At 59.0% G+C, this 20,280-nt stretch overlaps 1 protein-coding gene across 2 annotated transcripts; it reads right to left on the bottom strand.

The window, feature by feature from the left end:
• Positions 1 to 381: 381 nt before the first annotated feature.
• ADORA2A (adenosine A2a receptor) lies at positions 382 to 18,587 on the bottom strand. 2 transcript variants are annotated; one of them, XM_081037651.1, is made up of 3 exons: positions 18,507 to 18,587; positions 8,499 to 9,074; positions 382 to 2,129 (listed from the first exon to the last, which is right to left on the bottom strand). In XM_081037651.1, exons 2-3 carry the CDS (start codon positions 8,828 to 8,830, stop codon positions 1,223 to 1,225), a joined length of 1,239 nt encoding a protein of 412 aa, XP_080893777.1. In that variant the 5' UTR covers positions 8,831 to 9,074; positions 18,507 to 18,587; the 3' UTR covers positions 382 to 1,222. The 2 variants fall into 2 exon arrangements, with proteins under 2 accessions (XP_080893777.1, XP_080893776.1); XM_081037650.1 differs by lacking the exon at positions 18,507 to 18,587 and adding an exon at positions 17,656 to 17,707.
• Positions 18,588 to 20,280: the final 1,693 nt, after the last annotated feature.

Here is a 20,280-nt window from a genome sequence, read left to right as displayed (position 1 = left end):
AGGGTGGGGCACAGCTCTGAGAAGATACCGGGCAAATAGATCCTCTTTAAAGGACAGTAGGAAGGTAATGGAGGGAGGAGCATGGACCCCACACTGCCTAGGGCTGGAGGGGTCAGCGGCCTCCGAGGGGAGAGCCCCCTCCTCCCACAGCCCCCCTTTCACAGGGTCACAGGTCTCGGGGGCTGTGCATGGGTATTTGGATTCTGGTGCAACCAGGCAGCCTGTCCCTTGGGAGGATGGGAGCCTGGAGAAGCCCTCCTGGGCAGGCAGGGTGTCTGTCGTCTGCACATATGCTCATACTCTCTCACACATGCAACACACGCCTATACATATGTGTGCCAGGCCTGGCTGAGGAGTAGGGAAAGGAACTCAGACACCATTCTCATTGGACAAGCTTAAAACACAACATGGCTCATTTTTATTTTATCTCAGAAAAAAACATTCCCTTCAGAAGGAAAGGCAGTTAGACAGGGCCTCCACCTGGGCAGCTCTGAGCTACCCAGACTTACCTCATGGCCGGCCAGCCCCGACCTTCATGCCTGAGCCCACCCTCTGGCACTGTTCTGTTCTAACTCTGCGTCCTCAAGCCCAGCTTTGTCCCCCGAGATGGCCCTGGGACTGAAGGGGTAAGAAGTACATGGCAGCTCACAGCAGTGGGAGAGGGCTGCCTGGAACTCCCTGGACCGACTCCTGGTGCCAGCTGAGCAGAGGACTCAGACCCTGCAGCCAGGGAGGGGCAATAATAAAATAAAAAGCATATCCTCACGTTTACATTTTCTCCTGGAAAATATAGTTAAATGCCACCTCTGGGCATAGCAGCTCCCAACCCCTCGGCAGGTCTGGGGAGGGTGGTATGTGTGTGGCAGGGAGCCTGTGGGAGCTACTCCTTAGCCTCAGGGCCAGCAGCCTGCTCTGCCACAGCTGCCCTGTGGGGACAAGGTGGCACTTCTAGATGGTCCCGGAGAAGGACTGGGCCCTACACAGCCAAGATGCCCTGGTGTGGTGGCCCTGGCCTGGTGGCCTCCCAGCATGAAAAGTCCGCTTCCTCGGACTCCAAACCCTTCCTGCTGGGCCTCATGCTGTGCCAGGCAGGGCTTAGTCCAAAGTGGGAACCAGCCATGAGAAGGATCTCCCAGCATACTCTCTTCTCCCAACCTGACTGGTTCCGCCAACCAGAGAGAAAGATTTCCTTCCCTTAGGAAGGGGCAGACTCAGTAGCTCCTCAGGACACTCCTGCTCCATCCTGGGCCAGAGGGCCCTCAAGGCCAGGGGACTCTGGGCACGCTCCCCTGAGCTCATGGCTGAGGAGCTCCACGTCCTGGAGGCCTGTGTCCCCATGGGACTCGCAGGCAGGCCCTCCGCTCACCAGCCCCAGGGCATAGCCATTGGGCCGCCGCTTGGGATGGGGGGCGCTGCCATTGGACCACGTCCCAGGAGGGTGGCCGTTCAGGCGGAGGCTGATCTGCTCTCCGTCGCTGCTGTGAGCTGCCAAGGCCCGGGCACTGGTGCCACCTGCCTTGAAGGGCTCCCGCTGCCTCAGGATGTGGCTGTGAATGATCTTGCGGAAGGTCTGGCGGAACTCGCGGATGCGATAGGCATAGATGAAGGGGTTCACAACAGAGTTGGAGTGCGAGAGGACGATGGCCAGGTACATGAGCCAGAGCGGGGCGTGGGTGCAGTCCGGACAGAAGAAAGTGAAGCAGTTGATGATATGCAGGGGCAGCCAGCAGAGGGCGAAGAGCCCCACGATGATGGCCAGCGACTTGGCCGCGTGCACCTCCTTCTGCAGCGTGGATCGAGCCCGCTCCCCCGGCAGAGGATGGCTCTCCATCTGCTTCAGCTGCCGCCGGGCCGCCAGGAAGATGCGCAAGTAGATGGCCAGCATGAGCAGCAAGGGCACCAGGACACACGCAAAGAAGTTGTAGTACACCATGTAGTTCATGGGGACCACATCCTCAAAGAGACAGGCCACCTGGCCCTCCCCGCAGGCCTGCGAGAGGTTCCTGGCCTCCTTCAGCCGACCACAGTTGTTCCAGCCCAGCATGGGCGTCAGGCCGATGGCAAAGGACAGCACCCAGCAGACGGCAATGATGCCCTTGGCCCTCGCGCCAGTCACCAAGCCATTGTACCTGGGGGGAGAAGAGCAGCATCAGAGGCCTGAGAAAGCGGGGCTGGGCAGGGCCAAGGCGCAGCGACCCAGGCACTCCTTCCTGCCTCCTAAGCTCAGTTGTCTCCTCTTCTGTTCCGTGGAGGGACAAGCCTTGCCTTGGAAAGCAGGCACCCTGGAAAGGGAAATCACTGCTCAGATGTTCAGATCGTTACTGACTAGTATTACAAGTGGTCCTGGGACTTAATTAGTTTGGTTGGAGGGAATTAATAAGTGATTTTGGGGGCTAGGACAAGTTATCACCTCCACGTTGATTTCAGTTGATGCTGGAACAGCGTCCCCTTTGGAGTGGAAACAGGTCAGGAGGGGGGACTCACTGGCTGAGGGCAGAACCAGATCAGACCTGTTGGCGATTCTCTTCTACTCTGTGATCTTTCTTCCCCACTTGACTTAGAGTCTAAAGAAGCCCCCAAGGAGAGGTGCCACAGCGGGGTAAAGGAGGGGTGGAGGTCCCAGGCCCAATGAGATAGGCTCTCTTTCCTCTACAGTCACCCGCAGCCCTCTGGAGAGAGATGAGATCAGCATGTTTTCACATTTCTGTAGAAGTCTGAACATTCAGGAGGAAAGAGCTGCATGAGGTACTGGGATCCAGAGAGGAAACGTAATCTGCCTGAAAGCCCTAAGCACTCTAGACAGCCAGACTCAGCCCCAGACTCGGGAAGTGGCCTGATCTGCTGGCCAGGAAGCTGACCCCAGGCCCAAAGAAAAGGTGGCATGTTTTATTAAAAGAACCAACAAAATCCTCTCCCTGATTGAGGAAGGCAACCTCAGTTATCTCTGAGGGATGACCTTCTGTTTAATGGTTCTGATTCTGGCGACACCAGACTGCCCTCCCCCCAACCTGGTAAACCCTCCCCCTCCTTCAAGTTCAGGCTAGATATCTCCCTGAAGAGTGCCACGAATCCCTAGCCCATCTGGGTCCTCGAGGCTGGGGCCTGGGGGGCAGGGCTTTCCTACATCCATCTCTGAATCGTCAGCATGGAGACAGGGACACAAGAGGTGCCAAGGAAAATGTGCTTTACCTAATTCCAGAATTGGAATGGAAGCATCCACAGAAACAATCTAGTCCATGGGTGGCAAACACAGAGGCCTACAGGTAACAAACGTGTGAGGTAGGCTGGTGGGGCGTCTGCTCTGTGTGCAGGAGGCAGCTAACACCGCTTGGCCCCTCGCCGCCAGGCCCAATGTGTGCCCAGTGCTGCCAGGTCTCAGGAGGGGGTGGGAAGTGGTGATTTTCTGGGTAAAATCTCCCATGGTTTAAATTTTCTCAACTAATTCAAATTAAGAAAAAAACCAACAGCAACAGAAACCTGGTGGCCTCTCATCTAGCCTAAACCCCTCATTTTATAGATGGGGAAACTGAGGCCCAAGGGGAGGAATGGACTTGCCGTGGGTGTTTCAGGAGCCCAGAGGCAACTCAGGCCAAGGTAAATTTGTCAGTTCTGAAACGATGTCAATTCTGAATGCAAACAGTAGCCAGGCAGGGTCATTCCCAGGAGCTCCACGGCCTCGCTCGGTGGGGGCTTGGTGCCTGCAATACGTCTGGGCAGGAACAGGGCTGCGGACTGACCTGCCCATTCTATCAAGAGCCTGCACTGCCCTGCTCTGCGGCCTCAAATGTGCAGCCACAGCCTTATTTTTATTTTGATTTTTCTGGCATTTAATACTTACATAGCTCTTGCTGTGTCAGGCACTGTTTTTAGTACTCTACAAATACTAATTTATTGTCATCTCATTGAATAGAGGCTGAATTAATGTTAATATTTTCCTGAGAAAAGTATATCCCTCCCTGGGTTCTAGCACGTGTACGTTCCTGTCACTCTGCCTCTCTAAGCCTCAGTTTTCTCATTTGTAAAATGGGACTAAGAATCCGGGGCCTGTGCACACTGGTCCACGGGGCAGAGTGTAGAATCAGTGGGTGGACATTACAGGCAGGAAGGCAGATTGTGGCTCAGAGTAAGTAAGAGTTTCTCGACTGAGCTGGTCACAGGAGAAATGGAATGAACTTCCTGTCATTGGAGGCAATCAAGCAGAAGTAAACAGTTTTAGGAATGGTGTAGAGGACCCTGGAGGCCACCTGCTTTGGGAATTTTCAAATTGTTCTCCAGCAGCAACCTTCTCGCCCACATTCCTAGCCAATTACAGAAGTGGAGCTGCCGGGGACGAGAAGGGGCTTAATATTCTCTGAATGAACAAATGGTGGGATGCCAGGGCCTGGCTTCTGGGGACATGGTCTGAAAATCCCTTGTGTGTCCAGCTTTCAAGAAGTAGCCTGTCACTGCATTGTGAAAAGAAAGCCCCTTGTGGGGACAGAAGCAAACGTACATTAATAGCACTTGCCTATGTGTGCAAAGCACGTCTCTGGAAGGATTCCCAACACTGCCTTCTAGGAAGGGAAATGGAGGTGGGGCAGGGCGCTGGAGGGAATATTTTTCACCATATACCCTTTTGAAATTTTAGTATGCGTGAGTATTCTTTATTTCTAAAAAAAAACCCAAACAGATTAATCTTGTTATTCAAAAGAAAGCCTAGGCGTAAGGCCCGGACCCAGGCTGCCAGAGGCTGGAACAGCATGAGGGCCCAAGTGGAACAACGGCTGAGCCACAGCCTGGCCCGTCACCATCCCCTGGGCTGCGTCTGTGACTTAAAGCAGTCACATCTTGGCCTCCTGGGCCCCAGATGTAGACTGTCTTGTGGAAGGGGTGACATGGCCATCCAGCATGTTTCGGGAAGTCCAAAGGTGTCACACCATGTTTCCCTGAAAATAAGACCGAGTCTTATATTAATTTTTGCTCCAAAAGACACATGAGGGCTGATGTTCAGGGGATGTCATCCTGAAAAATCATGCTAGGGCTTATTTTCTGGTTAGGTCTTATTTTCGGGGAAACACGGTAGGAAGCGGTTGCCAGAGGCACTGCCCACACTTGGAGGGTTCTGCCTCCCTGCGTCCTCCAGCTCACAGGCTGCCCACTGCCTGGGGGCTCCCACATTTCGGGCTTACCCCATGATCCAAGAAAAGCCCCCACAATTCCAGATGGAGCTTCACGTGCATTTGCCCTACACTGAGGAGAAGGGGGGCCTCCCTAAGTTGTCCAAACGAGCCAGTGATCCAAGATCGAAGAGCCACTGATCCCGGGGTGAAGCTCAAACTCTACCCTGGGCACTGGCAGGTCTGAGCTGGGCTTACACTTGACTGCCTGCCTGTTCTTCTCTCCCCATTCCCTCTCCCAGGCCCAGAGCCCACACGCTCATTCCTTCCTGGGGCCTTTGCCCAGGGTTGGCCCCCTTCCTGTACCTGCCTCTCCCCACACCCATCCTGCGAGACCCATCAGTGACACCTACTCCAGGGCACCCTCTCTCCTGATCCTGCCCTCCTTAGAAGCCAGGGCACTTAGGTCTTATCCCCATGGGACCATTCACCATATACAACTTCAGGCCTTTGCACCAACTGCTGTGGCACTCGGCCTGTTTCCCACGGAGAGAGAGGGCTCACCAGGGGCGCATGTGAGAGACAGGAGACAACGGGTGCGAAAGTTCCCATTGGGGCGAAGTAAGCCTTTGTGTCTCGCCCCGGCCGTTCAGTCCTCTGGGCTCCCATCTCTGCCTCTGGCCAGGCTTCTTTCTCACCAACTTCCTGAGCAGGCCCTGCCCTAGCCCACCTGGGTCCCTACACTTGAGAAGGAACATATAGATTTTTCTGAAACTGAATTTTTTTTTTTTTTTTTTTAAAAAGGTGCGTGGTGCAGGCCTGGGGTTAGGGGTCCCGGGCACGGGTCAGAGGCTGGATCTCAGAGCCGCCAAATGGGTGTACTGAATGGAGTGGGAACTGGAACCAGAGGCGGCCGGGTTCACAGCCGGCAGGGTGCAGAGGAGGAGCAGGAGCGGCAGCCCAGCCAGGCAGTGGCTCCAGAGCTGCCCGGAGCTCTGGGTTTTCCTGTGCCTCCATCTAGCTCCCCCTCATGCCCAGCTCGCCCTCAGGAGCCCCCACAAGGACACCATCATGCCCTCCCCCCTCCCGAGCCCCTGCCCACTCAGGGCCCTGGAGGAACAGGAAGGTGGAGGGACCCAAGGGAGCCTGGAACAGCGTGAAGGGCCCTGGCGTCCCCCGTGTCGGGAGACACTTTTCCTTCTCCGGCTCTGGCCTTCCAGTGAGTAACAGGAGGGTCACAACATCCGCCAGCCACAATGCCTGCGTGAGGATCAAAGGAGATGCTGTTGCGCTAACTTCCTCTGGCAGCTGGGCCGCTCTCGGCCCGAGGCGGAGGCCGCCCAGCATCCCAGGCCCCATCAGCTCCCGGATCCAAGAAACTCAGGCTGAGTTTTCCGAAGCCTGATCATCAAGCAGAGCTCAAACGGCCAAGGTCTGGGGGGGACTATGTGGGTGCTGTTCCAAGAAATCATGGGCGTCGGGGGACGGGGGGAGATCCATGGCTCCATCCAGGGGCCCAGCTCTGACTCTCCAGCAGCTCGGGAAAGAGCTGGATCCCCTCCCCCAGCCCCCCACCCCCTTACCTCCCATCCCACCCCCCACCCTTCTCAGGGCCTTGTCACTGCCGTCCACTCACTGGACCCTCAACACCTTTCTGAACTCAGAGAGGCCTGTCCCCTGTTATAGATGAAGAAATGGGCCCAGAGAGGGACACTTCACTTTCCTGGGTCACATAGCATGTCCCATCCTCTAACATCAGGGAGTCATTCTTTTGACTCTCAGGAAACAGAAACAAGAAAAAGAAACCAAGCCCCTTTCGATTGAGACCAGCAACCTTGATCTCTCCCTAGAATGCTGGTGCCCTTTGAATCAGGGAAGAAAGTGAAAGTGAAGCCTCTCCTTCCCCACTGAACGTTCAGACCAGGGCTGGCCCAGCCCCTGAATTGGACGCCCATCCCTTGCTGTCCAGTCCACTTGGGAGCCCACGGACAGGCTTCCGTATACTGAGCCGTCCCTTGACGAGCCTGGACTCTGGACTGTGCTCTGCCCACTTAGGCTGGTCTTCTATCTGGACAAGGGCCCTGGGCTCTCCTGAGACACAGAGTGTCCTATAGGGCCACATGGGGCCCGGGGTCCTATCTTCATTTGAGGGGCATGACAAGGGTGCCTGCTTCCCTCTTAGAGCACTGGTGACAGGAATGGTGACCTGGTGCAGGTTCTGGGACACAAGGGCCACTCTGTGACTCAGCTCTCCACAAAGACTGAAGTCTGTGGGTGGCAGGCCACACCCCAGTTGTGCTACCAACTCGCTGTGTGGCCCTGAGGCCTGTCTCCCTTCTCTGGGCCTCATTTTTCCATTCAGAAGATGAGAGGAAGTGACCTCTAAGGGCCCCCTTGGGTTTGACACTCTAAATTTCCATTTGCTCATTAGCCTCTCCTCTTCCCGGCTGGGGCACCCTCAGCACTGCGTGTGGCTGCTGGGGCCTGCTCTGTAGGTAGGCGCTCCACCTGTTTGGGAGAGTTTCCCACAAGGGATGGGTACCCAGGTCTTTTGAGACATCCCTCAGAGCCTGCAGCCACCCAGGCTGTGGAACTCAGCTCTGGGATGGAGGGGCCAGGAGGTGGGGTAGGAGGCCCCAGGGTCCCCCATGGGAAGGACACTTCCAAGCCTCATCTATGGCCAAGTAGGTGGAGGCCACACTAAATAAACTCAGCCTCAGGGAAAGTCTTCACTTACACAATAAGTGGCTGAAGTCATTTCACAAAAGCTTCACCATGAAAACCCCCTCTACCAGGCCGCCCTCCTCGCCCCCAGTGCACAGGCCATCTCCAAGACCATGAGTGCTCAGTGACTTACGGAGCACAGAATTTGCATATAGGTTCAAATGACTCACTGTGGCATTTGGCCAAGTCACTTGCCCTCTCTGGGACATTTTCCTAATGTGCAAACTGCGAGGCCTGCCCAGAGGAGGAGGAAGGGCGGACTTCTCGCTCTGAGGTCTTGTGGTTTCCCATGGGCCCCGCCCCTCCCCAGCATCGCGCTGCGAAGAATGACCCAGATGCACGGCCCGGGTCTGAGCCACACGCTTCTGTCGGCGTATGCCAGCCTCCACCATGTAGCCTGGGGGCGTCGGGGGAGGGCCAGGGAGCCTGTGCCCGCGGGCCTCGACTAGGCGGGTAGGACTGTTGGCCACGCCCTGGGCAGCCCCAGATTGGGCTCCATGGTCCTGTCACCTCAACACAGACACCACAGACCAAACCCTGACCCTGGGTGCACCCTGACCCCAGGTTCCCCTGATCACGGGCACAGACCAGACACTGGCACAGGCAGCCTTTGCACAGATGTGAACCCAGGGCAGGGAAGGCGGGGCAGCCCACCGCCCGGCCCGGCGCCCAGCTCACCGGAGCGGAATGCGGATGGCAATGTAGCGGTCAATGGCGATAGCCAGGAGGCTGAAGATGGAGCTCTGCGTGAGGACCAGGACAAAGCAGGCGAAGAAGAGGCAGCTGTGGCAGGCGGCACAGAACCCTATGCTGATGGTGATGGCGAAGGGGATGGCAAGGACCCCCACTGCGATGTCGGCAGCCGCCAGCGACACCACAAAGTAGTTGGTGACGTTCTGCAGGTTGCTGTTCAGCCACACCGCCCAGCACACCAGCACGTTGCCCAGGACGGCCAGCACGGCGATGGCCAGCTCCACCACAATGTACACGGAGGAGCCCATGATGGGCATAGCCGCAGACAGACGGAGTCGGCGAGGACGCGGGCCGGGCCAGCTCACGGTCCATAGCTGCAGCACAGCCGGCCCTGCCCAGGCCCCTGAGCCCCTTCCTCACAGGAGCCAAGAGCGTCCCTGCTGGCGGAGGGGGACGCCCCCAGGGCTTTTTCACGGCTGCCTCGGAGTCTCCAGGAAGCAAGCCCCCTCCAGGGGCTCTGGCGGCATCTTGGCTCAGCTCAGCTTCAAGTTCCCGGGGCACCTGCCAAAGGAGAAGCCTCGTGAGGAGCTGGACCTCTATGGAGCCGGCACAGCTGAAGATTCCCGGGAACAGCCCTCAGCCTGTTTCTTTCTAGGGCAGCCGGGAATCTTTCAAAGCTAAGTCGCTCACGTTAGTCCCCCATGCTCAGCTGCTCAAGCTGTCTGTGGCAGCTCTGCCAGTCTCCTGGTCCCTGAGCTCACTGCCACACCCACAACCCTCCCGGGAAGGCCCCCTCACCCTCAGGCTGTCCCAGGCTCACCCACCTGCTCTTTCAGCGAGCCTCAGTCAGCTCCGTCCCTTGAGAGCTCTCTCTGGGAACTACCAGCACCTCCCTAAAGGTCAGGAGCAGGCTCAACGACCCTGGGAGCTCCCATGGGGAAGATCTGGGGGGCCGTCTGGTCCTGTCTCCCACTGCCAGCAGGGAAGCCCTCTTGCCTCACCGGTGGTGCTGCACAGGGCAGCAGAGCGTGCACAAAGGGCGTCTGCCCTTACGCAGCCCCTGCCAGATGACGGCACATCTGGGTGGGGCAGCAGCCTCCTGCCTCCCACACCTGGCTCCCCAACCTGCTACTCTGCCTGCCTGACGCTAGGACAGACTTATTTCAGTTTGGTGCCAGGCAGAAAGCGGGGCGCTCCGCCAGGACTTGCTGGGACTGTGGACAAGAATGGTTTTCCTTTCTGGGCCTCAGTTTCCCCACTGCTACAGTGAGGAGGTTGGACCCCACATGGCCTCTGGAGGCCATTTTTGCTCTCAGTCGTGATTCTATGAGAAGTTAATACACGGATTTGGAAGTGCTTCCTCAAAGTCAAAACGCCGCAGAAATGTAAGGAATCATAGAACTCCCTCAGCTACAGAAGCTGGGGTCATGACCTCCCCAGCCCAGATCCCTACTGTTCCCCCTAAGCTTGTGAGATGGTCTCCATGCCCTTGCCAATTCCGGGGGCCTCTCCTCACTGCCTCTGCCCCCACCTATCACACTCACATGTGCTCATCGTGTCCCCCCATGTCAAATGCACCCCCCCTCCAGTCCTGAGCCCTCATGGGGGCCCCCGGTGTGCAGGTGCAGCGGCGGCCACCTGCCCAGGGACAAGCCCAAAGCTGCCTTTTAGGCACCTGCATGTGGGCTCTGGGGGCTGCATCCTCCCTCTCTCCTCTAGGAAACGAGGGATGGAGTGGGGCTGCCGACCTCCCCCTGCCCTGTCCTGGAGGTGATGGATGGCTGCAATAGATGAGCCCCAAGTTTCCTTCTAACTCCAATGTGCAGCCACACCCGAGGGAGCTTGGAGTGGAGCACCCAACACCAGGAAGCAGGAGAGGAGGCTAAGCCCCTGAGAAACCAAGGGGTTCCCACAGCTTGTGGCTTCTTCAGGACTGTCAGGGGCCCACAATCAAGGAGTACGACCAGGTCCCACTGAGCTCCCGCTGTACACCGGACACTTGCCAGCAGCTGCTCCCAAAGCGAATCACTGGCAGAGGTGGGCCAGACCAAGTTTCCTGGTGCCATCCCTGGCTACACAGTGTCCCCTGGTGCCCCCAGCCTGCAGCCCAGAGCAGCATTCACCAGGGTTCCCCCAACTGCCGAGGCTGTGGATCGAGGCTCTCATCCTCATCCTCATCCTGCAGGAGGGAAGTGACAGGCCCAGGCCTGCCTCCCACCTGGGGCCTCCCGGGCTCAGTAGTAGCAGCAGGAGGCCAATGTCTAATCAGCCCAGCCAGCCCAGCAAGCCTCAGGGAGGCTCCCACCATCCTCCTAACTCCTCATAGCCGCCTGCAGTCCTTCTGACGCCAGCTTCAACCTCCAGGGGAATCTGTGTGGAGAAGCGTAACAACCTCCACCAATTCCTCTAGCCCAGCCAATAAGCCCCAGACCATTGTGCAGATTCAGAGGGCCCTGCTAAGGGGCAGATGAGGTGGACCATCAACAATCCCAACATGCCCCACATTTCTGTAGAGCTGAGGCCAGGCTGCCCAGCCGCACTGCCCAGAGCCCTGCTGATAGGAGCACGGCATCAGCACATGAGCCGGGATGCCTTGTGTGGAAGGGCCTTTGAAGGGCCTAACCCTGCCCTCTGCACGGGGAGGCTCTCAGCAGCCCCAGGTACCTGCCTGCACACTCCCAGTTCTCAGGGTCTGCCCACTACCTTCTGCCCAGCACCCATGTTGACCAGCACCTGGTACTAACACCCTGCCCGACTGACGTGTAACTGCCTTACTGCTGCCCACCAGGCCTGGGATGGCTCCTCCTTACCCCCAAGTCTCACTGGATGCAATTCCCTCCTGCCCAAGTCAACCCTACAAGGAACTAAAATCACACCTGACGGCCCTGCCAGCCGGGTTCTAAAAGGCTGCTCCTCGCATGTCCGGCTCTCCCTCAGCCCTTCCTACAACATTCCTGCGGGCTCTGCCAGCACATCCTGGGGTAAGGGTGGCCTGGCTCCTCAGGACCAGAATCGCCCAGCCCAGAGGAAGCACATCAGTGGAGCCTGAGGCACTGCAGGATGGGCAGGGCAGGGAGAAGGCTGGGAACCTGTGGGAAGGTTAGGAGCTTCCCAGCCTTAGGGCGTCACATTGGCCTGGGGGGAGGGGGGGTTCTATGACTTAAGGCCTTTGCCAGACTTGTGTGGTGGAAATGCTTCCATTATGGCCAGTTTCAAGGTACTAATGTGTCACTCACAGGAACTGGGACTCAATGCACAGTTAATCAGCTCTGAGAGCTTAAGCCTCCGGTCTCCAGCCACCACAGGGCCACCAAACCTTGTGCTCTCCCAGGGGCTACCTGCCTGGACACAAGGATGTACTCCAGACCCTCTTAAATTGCTTATGCAGCCCGATGGGGGCATTGGGGGTCATCTGTGTTCTCACTGCCCCTATGAACCCCACTTTACAGATGAAGAAGCTAAGGCCCTCTTCCAGCCTCACCGTGAGCATAAAAGGATAGAATTCAGCTGGGGGAAATGCCCATGGAAAACAGCAGCAGGAAGATTTCCTGGGGCCTCCTGGCCCCTCTCTGCTTTCCTCCCTTCAGAGGCCTCCAAGAGCGACAGGAAGGTCCGGAGGCCCATGGGGAGGGGGTTGGGGGTGGGGCCAGGATCTGGCAATTTCCTAATCTTCTGTGTTGGCTGTCCATCTAATTAATCTTCCAGTCTTCTGTTGCTAGCCAGGAGGGGAAATTAAATAGTAATCATGTAATATTTCCTTGTGATTGTCCCTTGCTGGGGACAGGGCAGAGGTCAGAAGCTGTCCCATACAAACTAGAGACACATGCTGGGAAACGTGCATACGCCTTGAGAGGACAACCACGTAGGACTCCCAACAGTCAGACTCCAAATGCCGCTTCTTCCCGCCTTCTTCCTCACCCCCACTGGCCTGGCCGCTTTAATTAAAACTCCATTTAATCACAACCCACATATTTCCTGGCCCACTTCTGGCTCTTTGTATGTCACACTAGCGGGACTTTCTGTACACATGCCCACATGGTGCCTGTATACCCCAGAGCCTGCTGGACGGAGGGCTCCGCCAGCTTCCAGACAGGACTCTGCACACCTGCTCTTGGGTGCGGCTAAGGGCAACGTACTGAGCCCCAGATAGGGACTCAGACCTGTCCCAGCCACACTGGGCCCATTCCTGGGCTCCAGAATCCTGGCCAGAGAATCCTCCACTACTTTCTCACAGCAAATGTTTCCCAAATGCCTACTCAACGCCAGGCAGCATCCCAGCTGCTGGACCACTGGGCTACCTGCTGCTGAGCCTGACCCCAGCTGGGCCGTGAGCCGATTGCAGGGGACCCTGTGTACAGGTCAGTCCCCACCTCCAGGACCTCAGCTCTCACTTAAGATGAGCCTGCAAACCACAATTTCAAAGCGCAGGAGTAAAATTCAGGCTAAGAAAGATAAGCCACAGCACCCAAAATGTGGAGATTCATTCATTCCAGAAGACATGAAGGTAGCAGAGTCATCTAATAGTGATTTTCAAAGACATTTAGGCTCTTCAAAGAGATAAAGAAAGGAACAGCACCCATAAACAAGAATGAGAACTTACGAACTGAAAGGCAGAAACGAAACAAGAACAAATATGAACAAAAATAATACAAAACCCCGGAAATGAAAAACAGAGGGATTGAGATAGAAAACACAATTGACACGAGAGCTCTGGGCTTTCAACTGGGGCTCTGAAGACCGCACCGAGGAATTCTCCCAGAAACTGCACAGAAAGCCAAAGTCTATGAGGAGACAGCTGACAGACTGAGAAGCACTACCTCAGTTGGAGGGGAGAGGCCAATAAGCAAGAAGAAATAGCTAGACAGGCAGCTCAGCTCCTGCTCCCAACCACAGCCTTCTGCTGGCTCTGCTGTGGCTGATCTTCGGTGTGGCCCAGGTCTGGGCACGAGCCTCCCAGAACCCCAGGACCCACCAAGCCCCTCTTGTCTTGGCAGGTGTCTTCTGGTGCTGCCTAGAGGTGAGCAAGCACCACTACTGCCACCGCTTAACCCCCCTCCCTCCCTCCCTTCCTGCAGGGCTGCCAGCGTCTGCCTCCAACTTCAGGAACTTGGTGCAAGCTGGGCCGGCAGTACCCAGTGGTGCCCCTCCCCCACGGCCCCTCGGGGGTGTGGCTGCTGCTTTCAGTCCCTGGGGGCAGGATGTGGGCAGGAACAAGGCAGAGAGCCAGCTCCTTTCAGGGAGCCCAGCCCCCAGAGCAGCCTCACTTCACAAGCCCCCTGGGCTGCAGGGCCTGCCAGCTCCCTTCTCCCTGCTGGGGGCCCAGAATCTCCTCCTATCCCCACGAGTCCAGGCCAGATGCCAGAGAGGCTGCAGGACCTCCCCGTCCTAGCCTGAGCTGGCCACTCAACCCTTCACTGGCCACCTTACCTAACACCCCCTCCCAGGTGCCACTCAACACCTTGGAAGGTGCTAGGTGCCCACGCTGTGGAGGAAGGAGCCTGATCCATCCCCCACTCCGAGACCCTCTGTGCGGAGGCTCCTCACATGTGTCTAGCAGACTGCGGGAAGAGCTCTGCATCCACACCTCCCTCAAATGAACCCTCTAATGGTGGGATGATGCACCGTGACGCCTGAAGGGAGGACATGGCGGGGGGGGGGCGGGGGGCGCTACTAAATGGCCTTGAGAACAGACTCTAGTGGGCCTGGGGGGGATGCAGGCAGAGGCTGGCCATAGCGGCTCCCCAGAGGGCAGGTGCACGGAGGACAGGAGGGAGGCGGACCACTCCTGGGGTCCCTGGGATGAAGGTGCAATGATGTGGCCCTGTAGGCTGAAGGCAGAGAGCAGGAGGTTAGCCAGACCAACTGGAGCAGTGCCTATGGGCTGGGCCAGGTGCTGCGTGGCTCCCCCACCGCTCCTCGGCCCACTCCGTGGCTCCTTGCACCCTGGCTCACAGTTTGTAGAGGCCACTGAGGGGCCAGAGGCGAATGCCCCTATGACAGATGGGCAGAGAGATACCAGCCCTGGGGGCCTCTGGGCAGAGACCACCAGCCCAGACATCAAAGGAGGCACCAGAGGGGAGCAGCCCACCTCTCCATGGCGCACTGCGGCAGCCTTTCCCCCACGTGACAGCTAAACTGACTGGAGCAGCAGCAGCGGCAAAGGTGGGAGCCCCAGAAAGATGGTGCCAGTCAGTGCCCTGCAACTTCTGACACAGGACTGCCCTACAGAACGGGCTGTGGGCCCAGAGGAATCTGGAAGGCTTCTCAGAGGAGGGGCCATTTGGGCTGGACTTGGAGGACAGGAAAGTGAGGGGAGAGGGAGAGATTCCAAGCAAAGATCACAGCCTGTTCGAGGCTCAGAAGCGTGTCAGAGAAGGCCTGAGGGGGTCCTACAAAGCTGGAGCATCCTGCTTTCCCTGGGCGACCCCCAGCCCTGGGCTGGAGTGAGGGGCAACTGTTCTTCCCCTCCATCCAGACCCTCCTGTCCCAGGAACAATCTCATGGCTTCTACGCCACAGGGGCCCCTTTCATGATTCTGTGGGCTGGGCTGGGGGACCTCTGCCACTAAACTGCCCCTCCCGCACCCAGAGCTCCAGGCCCTCCTGGAAAGCTCCTCTCCACATCCCAGCTCTGAGCTCCTGCCCACTCCCCACTTCCCTTCCCTCATCTGGGCCCAGGGTCCCACTCCCAGGCACCACACCCCACGGCTCCCTCCAACCTCCAGACCATGGGCAACCCCTCCCTTCTGTGGCAACCCCCTCATACTCTGTTCAGACCATGAGTCCCAACCCCCAGGGGACTCATCCCTTTTGCCAACTCAGCACCTGATTCCTGGGGTCTCCTCAGCATCTCCTGACACACACCTACCAAAACCCCTTCCTTGCCCATCCTTCACGCCTTTGCCGTCCCCCTTGCCATCTGTCTGGCCATCCTTCTCAAGGCTCTCACATGTGTACATCTTCCAGCACCCAGTTTGAGTTGCGGCAGACAAAACAGATGCCATAAGATGGTTGGGATGGCACTTCCAGTTTATCCAGGGTAAGGTGGCTCAGGAATTAAGCAGGTTAGATGGTACCAACAGCTACTGTGGGATTTCAGATCACTGCAGAGAGCTCCCAGGGGCTGTGGTCCGACACAGGCATGCACTGCCCAGAGGCCCTGAATTTTACAGGGTGTAATGCCCTGAAGCCAAGTGCTTGCTCCCAATCCAACTGCAGTCCACATGTCCCTCTGCTGACAGTGGGCCTTGTGGTGTCCCCGGGGCCCACAAGGCTAACAGACCGCTCCACTCCCCACAGCCAATGCCCATCTCTCATTTACTCTCCACCACAACTCTGTACTGTAAGCATGGCTTGAATCATTATGCTTGTGTTGCAGATGAGAAGATGGATTCCAGGGACAGTGACTTGCCCAAGGCCACCCTGAGAGGGAGTCAAGACCAGAACCCACGTTTGGAATCTCCATTCCATCGTGTTGTCCTTGAAGCCAGCCATTGAGCTCTTAGGCTGTGGGCTCCTAGGGGGCAGGACCAGGGGATGGTCTGCGACCCGCACTGCACAGGCCAACACGAGGGAGGCAACATGCAAGTCCCTGGAGTCTCCCAGGATCAGGCTGGCCCAAAGCCTGTCTCCCGCCAGCGACCGAGGCTGCCCTCAGCCTCCCTGAAGCTGTGGACAGGGAAGCCGGCTTAGCCCAGAAACTGTTCTGCATGAGGGGATGGGGACGGAGGGTAAGTGGCCCAAGGGATATTAAGACCTGGGAGAGCCAGGGAGACCACAAAGGGCAAGGGCAGAGCAAGGTGTTGACACCGCTGCCAGTGGACAAGCCTCAGTGAGGAGCTCCTGCCAAGACTTGAGATGGGGAGCCTTCCCAGCCACCTCAAGCTTCCAGGATTAATGAGGCAGCTCCTGACCCACAACATACTCTCTGGCCCACTGTGCTCCCCAGAGCTCCCTATCATGGTCCCCAGGGCCGGGACAATGAGGGGCAGTGCTGGCTGGGCATGGAGGTGACGTGGAGAATCTTTCGGAGGGTGCAGAGCTGCTGGAAAGCAGAGGCCAAGCGGAGGGCAGCCCTGAACTCCGGGCGAGGGGAGCACAACGCCCAGTGGGTGGAAACAGGCCTGGATGCGGCCTGTGATGGGGAGGGAGAGCTGGCTACTGGGGGTGGGCAGCCTAATCCTCCGCCAAGGACCAGCCACTGACTCCAGTCCTGGGGAAAGAGGGATGGGGAGACCCGCCCTCAGGCTTGCTTCTCCACCTACCCCAGCCTCCGTGGAGCCCCCACCTCCTATGGTACAGGCAGGGGAATTAAAGCCCAAAGCGGTGTGGCCGTGCAGGTACGCAGAGATGTTTGCTCCGCGGCGGACAGCCCCCTCCTTGATCCCTTGGGCGGGCCTGAGCCAAATCCCTCGTGGGCTGCCACCATTCCCGCCATTCCTACCTCCGCTCGGGGCAGCGCCAAGCCGGCCAGGGCCCGTCCTCTCCTGGGTCCCCTAAGTCCGGTTCCCGCCACCACTGTCCGTGAGACGCGCCCGCGCTCGGCCGTCTGTCCCCAACTCCCCTTTGTCGCCGCGCCCCGGGCGTGCGGGATGCTGAGCGCGTGGGCACCGTGCTTCCCTCCTCCCGGCCCCACCCCGGGCTGCGCCACCCACCGAAGCCCCTGCCAGTCCCGGGGTCCCGGAACCTACCCGCCCTCGGGCCGCGCCTCTGCGCCCCCAGCCAGCCCGGGCCGGGAGCGCCCGCAAGGTCCCCCGAGGGCCAAGGGGCAGGCCCGTGGCTCCCAGACGGGCTGACGGACGGTCCCCGCGCGTCACCTGCGGTCCGGCCCCTGCCCCTCCCCGCCGCCCCCTGCGCGCCTTCCCGGCTAGTTTGGGGCGGCCTCGAGGGTCCGCACGCGGCCCCGGACGCGCTCGGGATGTGCGGCCGCGCCCGGGCCGCCCCGCACTCGCCACGCCGGTCGCCGCCTCCAGGCAAGGCTCGGACCCCGGCCCTGGGAACTCGGCGGAGAGGGTCCGAGCGACGCGTACCCTGAGCGGAAGGGACCCGGGCGGTCCGCCCCCTCGCCCCTGGTCCCGCAGCCCCGACGGCTCCCCGCCGCCCGCCCACGACCCTTGGACCGCGTCCCCGGGACCCCCGCTGACCTGCCGCTCGCGCGCCGGCTCCCGCTGTCTCGGCTGCGGCTCGGGCTCCGGCTCGGGCTCCGGCTCCAGCCGCGCTGCTCACGGGCGCCCCCTGCAGGCTGCTCCGAGACTCACTCTGTCCCCGCCCCGCCCCGCAGCGCGGGGAACACGAGGCCCCGAGTGCGCCCGGGAGGCCGCGCGGGACTGGCGGAGCCGGCCTCAAAGCCCGGCGGTACCCCCGGTAGGGCCTGGGCACCAGCGTGCTCTGCCAGGTTTCGTTGGTTCCGCCACCTCCCCCAGCCCCTTCGACGAGTCTCCGGCCTGGAGAGCGCTGAGAGGGGCCTTTCCCGCCCGGTCAAGTCCACGAGGGCCTGGGCCTTCACTCCCTCACCTCCAGGAAGCACCCCCCACCCCGCAAGGATGCCCCTGCCGCTTTGACCCTCCTGAAGTTCTGCTGTCCCTTATCGTAGGAGCTGGGCTCGGTTGATTGCTCCTGTGTCATCCCCTCCCAATGACCAGATGTGGCTCAGGAAGTGCCCAGTGCCCACTCCTCTGAAAATCCTTCTGACTCCGCAGCTTCTTTATCACAACTCAGGGTCCTCAGGGACTCTCCCTGTCTGGTCCCCAGCCTTGCCTCACTCCCTGAATCTTGCTTCCAGGTGGTGGTGATGGGGTGGCCTCTCAGCACAAAGGATATTTCTGAGAAGCTGGCCCCAATTTCCAATGACCTCTGTCTCTGCCCTTTCCAGCCCAGACTCTGGGCAAGGGTCCCTCCTGTTCTTACAGCCTCTCCTCCCAGATCAGGCCCTGTCCCCCTCCCCCACTTCTCTGAGTGAAAGGAGGGGGAGTCACTTGGGGCACCATAGACTAACCTGGAAACTCGGACCCTTGGGCCAGGAATCATCTTCCCCCTACACACCAGGTCCATGTCCCGGAGTCTTCAAATTGGGAATGACCTCACATCCGGCCCCAGCCCAGCCACACAAGGGGACCCGCCTCCCACCCTCACATCTGGGCAGACTCGGAGTAACCATCTTAGTTCTGTGCACAGGCCAAGCTTCATCAAACAGCCCTGGGAATGCTTGCGTACTTGAACCTCCTGGGGCCAGCAGGGTTTCGGTGAGAGGCCCGCGGCAGAAGGGCTTGCCCAGGGCCAGGCAGGACCCAGGGTTGAGGCCAGGGCAGGAGCACGACGTCTATCGCACTGCCAGGCCTGGAGGAGCAGGCAAGGAGTAAGTGGGAGCACAGGTATGTGGCCAGCACGTCCGAGGAGTCAGAGCCCTCCACTGTGCCCATCACTTGCCCTGAGTCAGCCTTGGCCACCCAGCAGCCACCCCGGGACACTCGCAGGGCCAACGCCTGGGCTCCTGTCTCCATTCTGCCAGCTTGGCTCCCCTGCCCCCCAATGTCCAGTGGGGCCCCCCAAGGCCAAGGGTTGCAGAGAAGGGCAAGCAGGGAGGGGTCGGGACTCTGACACAACTGGAGGGAAACTCAAGACCTCCTGGGGTTAGGCATGCTTGACAACATTCAAATTTCCAACCGCCAACCTGGCCCTGTGCCAACCTTGCCCCCACTCCTCCCCAGTCCAGGCCTTTGTGGAGTTCCAGCCGCCTATGTCATCCCCCCCACACCAACTCCATTCAGGGGGAACGGGACTGAAGGAGCCCACCCCCACCTTCCCAGGCTCTTGCTTGCCCCCACCAGGGAGCAAGGAGCTCCCCCACCAGGGGGGGACACTACCCCTGGAACTGCTGGCTGGGGCTGCCCTGGTTGCTATGGCTTTCCCACGGTCCTTGCCTCACCTGGAAAATGGGACAGTCTTGTTTCTGCCCTGCCACATCCTGTGCTGAGCCATAGTCACACCATGGATTCCCAGCTAGGGGCACCACCTCGCCAGGGGACCCTCCCCACAGGCCCATTGCACAGGGTAAACTCCAGGAGGGTACAAAACCCTCCTGCCCACACCAGTTGGATCCATATTCATTCAAGTCCTTACTTAACAAATATGCAAGACACAGCTTATCTTGAGAGTCACCTGAGGCACAGAAGGGACTGGACTACAGGAATTCATGGGGCAGAGATGAACATTCAGCCAATTGCAGGGGTCACTTGTTTGTCCCTTAGTCCCCAGTGTGGGCCCCAATGATTCTCTTCCCTGACATTTCCTTTCTGAGGTCCAGCGCCCTTCCCGACCAGACCTCCCCACGTGTGGCCAGGCCACACCTGCCCCACACCAGCCGTGCCCCATGCCCAGGGACTGAAGGCTCCATTTCTACAGCTGGTCCTCAGGGTCAAAGTGCCAAAGCCCTCAGAGTTCAGCCCTAGAGCCCAGTGGGCATCCCCCCACACCTCAGTGTGGGTACCCCAGGCCTGGGGCAGCTGTGTCCTCAAGCCAGGGGTGGTCAGGCAGGGACTGGCTCAGCTCCAGCCCCAGAGCCAGGTCCCCAGCCTTCCCCTACAGCAGATTCTGTTGGTGAAGGGAGCTGCTCCAATGGTCCTGTGTCATCTGTCATGTGCCTTTGTCCAGGTCTCCAGTGTAGCCATTGCCCAGAGACACCATATGCTGGGGACCCTCCAGTTCAGTGATGACAGGAAGCAGGCATATGGGAGGGCTGCTCACAAACTGCCTCCCCTGTGGAGTGGCCA

The sequence above is a fragment of the Rhinolophus hipposideros genome (assembly GCF_964194185.1).
Source record: "Rhinolophus hipposideros genome assembly, chromosome: 24".
Classification (NCBI taxonomy): Eukaryota; Metazoa; Chordata; class Mammalia; order Chiroptera; family Rhinolophidae; genus Rhinolophus; species Rhinolophus hipposideros.
This window is presented reverse-complemented; position numbering and strand designations above follow the sequence as displayed.